Raw genomic sequence first — 9540 nt, 5'->3', positions numbered from 1 at the left:
CCCACCCCTGGGGGGTACTGTCTACCCCAAACCCTCGGCAAGCTCCCCAGAACCCGAGGGAGGGACCCTGCCCCTCAGAGGGGGTCATTGCCCACCCCCAGACTCGGCTCGGCCAGCCCACGTCCAGCCCCCTCTTACTGCAGTAGGTCATGTTGCAGCATGTGTCTCTCGGGTCCACCTCAATGACAGGGTAGGTGCCCTCCTCCCAGCATGACTCAGGCTGCAGCTGGCTGCACTGTTTGGCTTCACACACGATGCCACTGCCTCCTTCCAGGCAGACACAGTTCTTGCAGTCAAACTGAAAGCGTTCCCCAAACTAGCAGGACAAAAAGGACACTGTAGGTGAGGGAGAGAGGCGGGAGGGACCGAGCGGTGAGGGGCGGCCCTGGTTCCAGCACCAGGGTGCAGAGCCAGGAGGCTGGAGCCCACAGGCTGATGGACCTCCATGCCCCTGCCTGGACACACCAAGAGCCTCCTGAGTCCCCCACTGGCCAGACTAAAGACATGGTGGCTTTGATCTCTCCTCTGGAAATCGTCTCCAGTTCAGCCTCCCAAGACCTCTCCGTGTGATTGAGGGATAGGAGCAGAGAGAGGAAGGGCCTGGAGGAGGTCACTGGCCTGCCCACTCCACCTACAGACCCAGACCTAGTGCAGGCAACAGGAGACAGCTGGGACTCAGCACTCTCTTGGAAAAGACAGCACTTCTCCTTTAAGAGGGAAAGATGCCAGGTTCGCCCCAGCCAGACCAAGTGCCAATCCCCACAGCAGCATCTACACAACATGGCCAAAGACTCTGGTCTGGATTCTTGTATGCGGGTGCCAGCTCCCCCCAGCCCCACACCCCAACCCGTGCACAAGGTTACAAAGGGCACGGAGCTAGGACGGACCTCTCTGGGCACGCTGTCTGGTCCCACACAGCCTGGAGAGAAAGAGAAAGGAATTGGCTTATAGTGGTGGGGACAATTCAGAGTCACAGCCTCCACCCAAAGCTTCCACTTGAAAGCCCACCCAACCTACCACAGGTCGGCACACAGACATCGATCCCGGGGGCAAAGCTGATGGTGCCTTCAGGACAGAAGCAGCCTTCCGTCGTCCTGTTGTCCGTGGGTACCTGTGAGCTGGAAGGAGAGGACAGAGAGAGTCAGGCCATGCCAGGCTCCCCTGGCTTCAGGCCCGGGGCCTGATGGTGTCTCTTCAGAGCCTTCCTGCCTTTCAGGCCAGTGTCCTAAGAGCATCAGACCAACAGCTTTGGGAGGGAACACCAGCTCTGTCAGGACATGGAATAGTCAGAGATTTTAGATAGGCTTGGGGGGGGGGGGTGTCGCAAGACACTGACGGAGGCCCCGAGCCACAGCAAGGAGCTGCCCCTTCAGCACTGGGTGCCACAGCCGTGGCCACTGGCAGAAGGGCCAGAAGGAGGAACGGAAGGTCGGAGGGCAGAGAACGAGGCTGCAGCCTCCCCCGAGAGGGGCCCCTCACCTGGATTTGCAGGTCAGCTCCTCAACAGGCCCACACGCCTTATACTCCTTATGAGATGGGCATGTCACATCTGGGGGACAGAAGACAAACCCACCAATACTGATGCTGCCCAGGTGAGCGAGCTGACAAGCTTTCCCCTGCTGGCCTCCTCCTCCTGGGAGTAAGAGGCCTCCAATTCCGGACAAACCAGCCATCCCAGCCCTTTGCCCACCCACCCACCTGCCATCTTCCCAATTCTCTGCTAACTCATCCATTCACCTGTCTATCCCACCATTCATCTCTCCATCTCTACCCAGAGCCATGAGAGAGAAGCTCAGTAGACCGTGGACACATGTGGCCCTGACCTTTCCCTCAGCCTCCACCTCTGTTCAGAGCCAGCAGGCCCCAAGCTCAGACAAGGCTGGAATAGAAGGAGGCAGACTCAGACCCACCTCCCTCTCCTTCCTTCCCAAATCTTTCCTGTTCTCACTTTCCCCTCGTCCTGAGCTCTTCTCCCAATGGGCCTTAAAAGACACCCCACTCCCACCTCAGCCAAAATGGGGGGCCTTCTGCTGGGCTGGGCACAGGCCGGGATCCCCAGCAGGCAGTGAAGCCCAGCCATGGGGTCTGGGAAGGCAGTGATCCCAGAGCTCAGCCCCACCTGCTGCTACAGAGCCCTACTCACCACAGACACCGTTGGTGTGCTCTCGCCAGCTAATGCAGATGCCCTCTTGTGCACAGAGGGCTGCATAGGTCTGCAGACTGGCACACTCCACGCCAGAGTCGGGCACAAAGCAGCTGTCAAAGACGCAGGCATCATAGTAGTGCTGGGATGGGGCATATTTGTGGCACTCGACAAATAGGCTGAAGGGAGAAACAGAGGCACCTTGTCTGTCTGCCTGATGTCTGCCTCACATGCCGCGCACCAGCACCCTAGAGCTCGCTGCTAAGCGTGGTACCCACCCCAAGCTGGCATCACCTTGGTCATGCCAGGCATATCATCCCCAGAGCTCTGGGGAGGCCAGGAGACATGCCCGGAAGACTCGTCTCCCCCAAGGAATGTGGGAGCCTTTGGGGAAGCACAGACAGACGAGCTAGATCTGGAAAAAGGTGACTCGGCATGAAAGGCGGGAAAGGGGACCTGAGAATGAGGGCCCAAGAACTTCAGACCCTGAATTCTTCCCCATTGAGGCTGCTGGGCAGCTGGAAGGGGCCCCAAGGCTTCCAGTCCTGTGCCAGCAGGCTCCTTGCTGGCTCCCTGACTGAGAGCCAGACAACACTTGAATACTTCCCCCCATGGGCAGCTCACCACTTCACCCCTGCCTCATTGTCAGAGAGTCCTCCTTGCGCTGAGCTGGTCTGATTACCGCGGGTTCCCCCACCCACCGCTGCCTTCCCTGTGTTCCTCCCACAGCCTGCAGGCCAAATCGCCCCCAATCCTGGCAGCAGTATGGGGTAGCTCAGAAAGAGTGTAGGGCCCCTTCCCCTTCCTACTTCTCAGCCTCCTCCTCTGCTAAATTCAGGATTTGATGCAATGTCCTCTCATGGCCCTCCCAGCTCTAAATCCCTGACCTGATGAGTTTTCAGAGGCATCTTCCAGCCCGCCCCTAACTCTGCATGACCTTAGCCAAGTCCCTTCAAAGCTTGGAAGCCCTCTAAGATGAGTCCCAGGCTTCACAGAAGCAGGAGCCCCAGGCTCCCTCTGGGACCAGGCGCAGGCCACTGACCTCCCTGGTTAGACTTCCCACCTGCACGTGGGGTCCTGACACCGAGCTACCTGTGCCGGGTGGATAGAGCCGAGAACCATCCCCAGGATCCCTCAGAAGGCAGGTGCAGAAGCGCCAGCCGGACACCAGCACAGTCACAGCCCTGCCCTCTTCTGCCTTCCCACGTCCCTGTGAGGCAGCTACAACCGTACCCATTTACAAAGGAGAAAACTGAGGCTCATTGAGTTCAGGGGCTTGCCCAGGACCCCTAGACAGTGGGTGGGCTGGCATTATAACTCGGGGGCCTTGACTCCCCGGCACTGGCTCTTGGTCCTCGGAGGAAGAGAAGGCGGGGCCTGGAGGAGGTGGCCGGGGGCCAGGAACCCGGGGTTACCTGCTCTTGATGAGCTCACAGAGAGGTGATGAGACGCATTCCGGGGCAGTGGGCGTCACTTCGGGCTTGATGGTGGTGGAGCTGACGTGGGGGCAGTGAGGCTTCGAGGGGTCATTCACCAGCCACTCATCGGCCATGATTTCGCAGTCGGAGATGACCTTTCCACTGGGCAGCATGCAGTCATCAGCTGTGCTGTTGGTGCAGGTGCCTGGAGTAGGAGAAAACTCTCCAGGACTTCAGAAGACAAGGCCTGGAGCTGGCAGCTCTTCCCCAGGGGCCAGGACATGCGCAGCTGGCCCTTTGGGGTTTGCTGGCAGCCTGCCTGGGGCTACCACTGGGCACCACGGCCCGAGGTCCGCCTACACCCAGGTTCTACTCAGCCAGTGTCTGAATGGACATAGGAAGGAAGGCACTCGCTCTTGCTGGAAACGAGGCTACAACCTGGCCTCAGGGACCAGGAACCCTCAGACCCCCTACTGGGTGCCTCCAGAGGCAGCCCTCCCTCTCAGCCGGGGCAGAACAGCCCAGGCAGCCACAAGGCACGGGCCACAGTTCCAAGGCCCTTCCAAAAGTGTGGTAGGGGAAAACAGGGGCTTCTCTCAGGATGCTCCAATGCCATGCTCTCCCCATCCCCACTATCTCCCCTAGGCCTAGCACAGGGCACCCATTGGACACATCCCCATCAGCCTGGAAGGCTCCCTATAAAAAAGTCAGAGGCCGGGAGAAAATCTTAGCGCTTCTAATAGCAGATACCTCAGTGGGGAACACTGAGCAGCCTCTGAATGGGAGCCGGGCCCTTTGGCCACGGGGCAGAGCACTGGGGTCCTGGGCATCCATTTGGCAAGAGACAACCTCTCAGCCCCCTTTGGACCCGGTTGCGTCTAATCTCCACTGGTGGTCATTTGTCCCTGACTCTGCCTATCATACCATGACCCCGACAGGCTCTGCCAAAGGGTAGCCGGGAAAAGAAGTTGACCAGAGACCCTGGAGGCAGAAAGCAAGAGGAAGCCCATACACACACGCATGCACACACACATGCAAGTGTGTACACATGTCCACACATGAGCACACAGAACCCACACTCACTCATTGTTCACATGCATAGGCACTGTGTGTGTACATGTATGTACACATGTCCGCATGCACAGACAAAACCCACACTCACGCATGTGCTCACATGCACAAGCACTGTGTGTGAATGCATATGCACACACAGACCCACGCTGTTCTCTCCAGGCTGGGAGAGAGCTCAGAGGTTCTAATCTGACCTGAAGTTGCTGAAAACCCCCAGGGAAGAGGAGCCTGCCCTGCCCCCAACATCCCCTTCTGGACCGGGAGGCCCCTGAGGCTCAGGACAGATTTCCTTACCGCACTGGCCTTTGGTGTTGTTGCCAAATTTGTTATAAGGCATCTTGATAGCAAAGGAGAGACCATTGTAAGACACCAGCACACCGAGCTCCGGGATATTCACCACGTAGTTAATGCCAGCCTCGTAGATCCGGACACCGTACTTCTGATAAGGCAGTGCCACCTCGTGCTTGTTCACCAGCACCTGCAGCACAGAGAGGAGTCAGGAAGGGGGCCAAGGGCTCACCGAGCAACTGGGCCAGGGCCTCGGAGGGGCAGGAAAGGGAATCCCATGGCCTGGCTTTGAAGCGCAGCTCTGCCTCTCAGGTGCAGAGAGACCACCCTGAGCAGTCCACCTCACCCTCAGATTCGTCTGCATAAAATGAAGGGGGTTGAACTCAATTCGAAATCTAACACACACTAGCAGGCCAGCCCCTGGGGGGGGAGGGGGCTGGCTTTGCTGACCTAGCTGTTTACTGTTGGGTGATGAGGGAGGGAGGCAGCTCCATGGGCCCCAGGTTCTGAGAAGCCAACAATGAGAACAAGACAGGCACTCCTGGGTCTGAGAGACAGCCAGTGGAAAAGCCAGTGCTTTGCCATGGGAAGCCCAGGGTTCCATATTCCCAGAGAGATCAGCTTGGAGCTCTCCCTCAGGAGACCCAAATGGAAAGGCCCCCAGGGCTGCCAGCTGCCCCACCTGGCTCTCAGGCCATAGTTCTCCTTCACCCTTTCTTCCCTGCCTCAGTGGACACTCTCCCTCTTTGACAAGCAGGTGCCCTGGAGGAGGCAACTTCCACTGCCCCCTCCCCCTGTCCCCCTCCCCAGAAGTCTAAACCGTGGCCAGACCTCCTCGTCTGCCTTCACACCAGCTGCTGACCTTGTCCCTCCACTCCACTCCCCCAGGCTCCGAGGAGCCCCATGGGCTGTGCTTGGCTTCCTGGGGGTCTCCCTGACTGCAGTCTCTTCCCCTTCCCAGTCAGCCTTTCCTAAAGAGCAAGTCAGGAAACCTCTCTTGCTTAAGAAACTTCACTGCCTCTGGGATTGAACAGGAACACCTCTGCTGGTCACTAAGCTTCTTAGAACCTTGGTCCTTCCCTTTGCAATCTTCTTAACATAGTGCTCCTCCTCCTGGACCCTGTGGTCCAGACACACTGACCTCCTTGCTGTTCCTCACACAGGTCACTGATCTCCCACTGCCATGCCTTTGCACCTGCTGTCCCCCATGCCTGGAATGCCTTCCCTCCTCACCTCCACTTCTTAGAACCCCTGAATTCCTTGAGACTCAGCCCCAAGTCCCCCTTCTGCAGGAGGCCTTTCTGGTCCCCTCCCCCTCAACTGCTAGGGGCTTCTCTCCCTTAGGACACCTTGAATCCACTCTGAATGTATCCTAGATGTACCCACTCTATATATGTCTCTTGTATGTATCCATTATGCGTGTGTCTTATATGTATCCACTCTTCATGTATCTTGTGTGTATCTACTCTGTATGTGCCTTATATGTATCCACTCTGCATGTATCTTATATGTATCCATTCTATATGTATCTTGTATGTATCCACTATGTATGTGTCTTATATTTATCCACTCTTCATGTATCTTGTATGTGCCCACTCTTCATGTATCTTGTATAATATCCACTATGTATGTGTCTGATATGTATCCACTCTGCATGTATCTTATATGTATCTACTCTGCATGTATCCTGTATGTATCCACTCTGCATGTATCTTATATGTATCTACTCTGCATATATCTTGTATTTACCCACTCTGTATCTTGCATGTACCCACTCTGCATGTATATTGTGTGTAGCTACTCTGCATGTATCTTGTATGTACTCATTCTGTATGTATCTTGTATGTACCTAGTTATTGTGTGCTGTCTTCACCATTAGAATGTAAGTTCCTAAGGACAGGGATCATTTCCATATTCACTTAGTATCCCTAGCACCCAGCACAGTGCCTGTCACACAGTAGGTCCTTCATAAATGTTTGCTGATTCACTGATTGAGAGTCCCTTGCCCAGTGGAGTCCCCCTTGCCCAGTGGAGTCCCCCTTGCCCCATGCCTTGGGCAGTGCCCTATGGTCCAGAGCACCAGACATGGGCAAGCTGAGCCATCCCACAGCATACCTGGACCTTCATGGGTGCCATCCGGATGGTCTTGATGAGAACCTCCTGGGTCTCGTGCCTCACAATGAGGGTGCGTGGGCAGGACACCTTGTCATTGATGTCACAGTGGTAGTTGTCGATGTAAATGCCAAAGTCATCCACAGTGGGAGAGATCTCTTCCACAAGCACATAAGTGCAGTTTCCTTGGTAGCTGTAGTACAGCCCATCAAAGGTGGTGTAATGGGGGTCTCCCCAGCCAGTACAGTAGCCTGGAAAAGCAGCATTTGCCCTCAGCTGGCACCCTGGGGAGACGCCTGGGGGCTAGGTGGGGAGGAAGCCCCCAAATCCTCATTTGGGGAGGGGGCATCAGACACTAGTTGCAGATGAGGTGGCTAGCTTAGGCTCCTGGCCTGAGAAACCCTCTCCCCAAACTCCCCAAAGGAATCCCCCAGTCAGTTAAGCTGTTGTGGGGCACTTAGTACTTCATTTTTGTCTTTGGAGGTCTAGCACCTAAGATAGTTCCTGGCACACAGTGGGTATTTACTTGTGACACACAGTAGGCACTTACTTGTCCATGCCTGTTAAATTGAATGAGATCCGGCCCCCCTGCAATACCACCTGTCACTCTTCCTTGTTTTGGGGGATGAAAGGCCCAGTCTCCAGAACAAGCACAGGGGACAGTTGATGCAGGAAAGGGCTGTCTACTTACAATCACACTCCCAGTGGCCACAGCAGCCATCAGGGTCCAGGACCCACACAGGGTTGAGGCCATTGCTGCACACAGGCTTGGGTGGCGGGTCGCACACCTTCTCAAAAATCTCCACCGTGTTGTCGTGCTTACACACAGCCATGGTACAGTTACATAACCACCAAGTTTCATTCTCCTACAACAGTGGGAGTGGCATGGAAGGAAAAAAAAGATCAGCTGGGATACAAACCATAGGCTTGGGACCAGGAGATCTGGGACCCCAGTCTAGTTCTATCCCTGACACTCCATGGGACTTGGGCAAAGCCCTTCTCCTTTCTGGGCTCCTACAATATAGAAGAAAGCGCCCTGACCCTGAGATCAGTGCTGAGCTGGAGGCCACTCCCTTTCCCCCTCCATCTGTCAAACGGAACTAATAATACTGGCACCGCTAATCCCTGGGGATGGTGTGGGGGCACAATTGGCATGAGCCTCTTGTGCCTGTTAGCAGTAATCTCCCAATACCAGGCTGTGAACTTCAGGAGGTTAGGGCTAGCCTGGTAGCCCAGGGCTCTGGACCCAGGAGCCCCACTCACATGATAGAGATGAAACCAAAATGACTTTGGAGGCAACATGTAACACTATGTTTATCCCCGTAGTTTGAGGGGAAGAAGGGGAAGGATCCTTTCAACAGACTGGAGCCGCAGTCTCTTTCAGTGGGTAAATGAGCCTGAATCCTGAGCTTGGGCCCTTTCTGGGCCAGTTAGCTTAGAAGTGACTTGGTCACAGGCCATGCCCCACACCCTGAGCACTCTAAAAAAAAAAAAAAAAAAACAACTGTCCATCCTTTGGGCTTATGGGCATAGAGATGGAAAGATCTTAGTAGCCACCTGGTTCTGCTCCCTTATATTACAGATGGGCAAACTGAGTCCCAGAGGGGGAAGGGACTAGTCAGGCTTGTTCACAAGGGGACCAGGAGAGTATGGATGGATCAGTACAAATCTATTCCCATGCCCAAGAAGAAAAAGACCCAGGGCAGTTGGTGAAGCAGAGGGCTCATCTTCATATACAAAGATGACAAACTCCTATGCACTCTTCAAGGTCTGGGAGTGGTGTGTGGTGTGGACACTGGCCCTGTCCTTATCATAAGCAGTCACAGACCTGCCGTGGTGGCACAAAGTCAGGGCAGCCTGGAGAGGGTGTGGTCGGTTTTGATGGGCTTGGTGCTGGGGTTGGCGTGGGGGTCGGTGAGGGCTGGGGTGTGGAAGGGCAGGACCAGTTGAAGATCTGAAGCTGACAGTCCAGAGAGCAGTTGACAAAATAGCAGTAGTCTCCATGTGTCCAGTTGTACACCACATCGCCTGCCAAGGAAGAGAACCCTCCCCAGTAACCACGTGGCCAAAAGGCAGAGGACTGGAAATGCCCAGCAAATCAGACAAGGACAAGGTCCCTGCAGGCTGCACTGTGCCAGAGCGCCAGGGCAGCTCCCCTCCCCCAGCCCATCACAGGGGCTGGCTCCTGGAGGGCAGCCATCAGGGCTCAAGGCTTCAGGGATGCCAAGCTGGTACACAAGCCTCACTTTCCAGCTGATGCCCTGGGAATGGCAGCACACTTAGCATCTCCCCAAGAAGCCTTAAAGAATGAAGCTGCTCATTGCTTCTCACCTTTATCATAGTATGTGTCATTCAAGTAACAGCAGAAGTAGATATGGGAGGATGGTGATGTGCCGGTGCTAGAGATGATGCTGACTATGGGAGACGTGAGTGGGCTGGCGGTGGCTTTGGTGGAGAGCCCTGTGGTATACACTGGGGTGGAGGTGGTATGCACTGTGGTTGGAATGC

At 55.6% G+C, this 9540-nt stretch overlaps 1 protein-coding gene across 1 annotated transcript in view; it reads right to left on the bottom strand.

Annotated features, from left to right (window-relative positions):
• MUC2 (mucin 2, oligomeric mucus/gel-forming) overlaps positions 1-9540 on the bottom strand; it is a 53579-nt gene that overhangs the window by 5639 nt on the left and 38400 nt on the right. The window contains exons 30-40 of the mRNA XM_027860202.1: positions 9364-9447; positions 8861-9060; positions 7724-7898; positions 7036-7283; positions 4927-5110; positions 3559-3766; positions 2144-2322; positions 1480-1549; positions 1018-1118; positions 888-919; positions 139-316 (exon numbers count right to left, since the gene is read on the bottom strand). Of these exons, the coding sequence (XP_027716003.1) occupies positions 139-316; positions 888-919; positions 1018-1118; positions 1480-1549; positions 2144-2322; positions 3559-3766; positions 4927-5110; positions 7036-7283; positions 7724-7898; positions 8861-9060; positions 9364-9447 (1659 nt within the window). The remainder of the gene's footprint in view (positions 1-138; positions 317-887; positions 920-1017; positions 1119-1479; positions 1550-2143; positions 2323-3558; positions 3767-4926; positions 5111-7035; positions 7284-7723; positions 7899-8860; positions 9061-9363; positions 9448-9540) is intronic.

The sequence above is a fragment of the Vombatus ursinus genome, unplaced genomic scaffold, assembly GCF_900497805.2.
Source record: "Vombatus ursinus unplaced genomic scaffold, bare-nosed wombat genome assembly UNPS02014176.1, whole genome shotgun sequence".
Taxonomy (NCBI): Eukaryota; Metazoa; Chordata; class Mammalia; order Diprotodontia; family Vombatidae; genus Vombatus; species Vombatus ursinus.
This window is presented reverse-complemented; position numbering and strand designations above follow the sequence as displayed.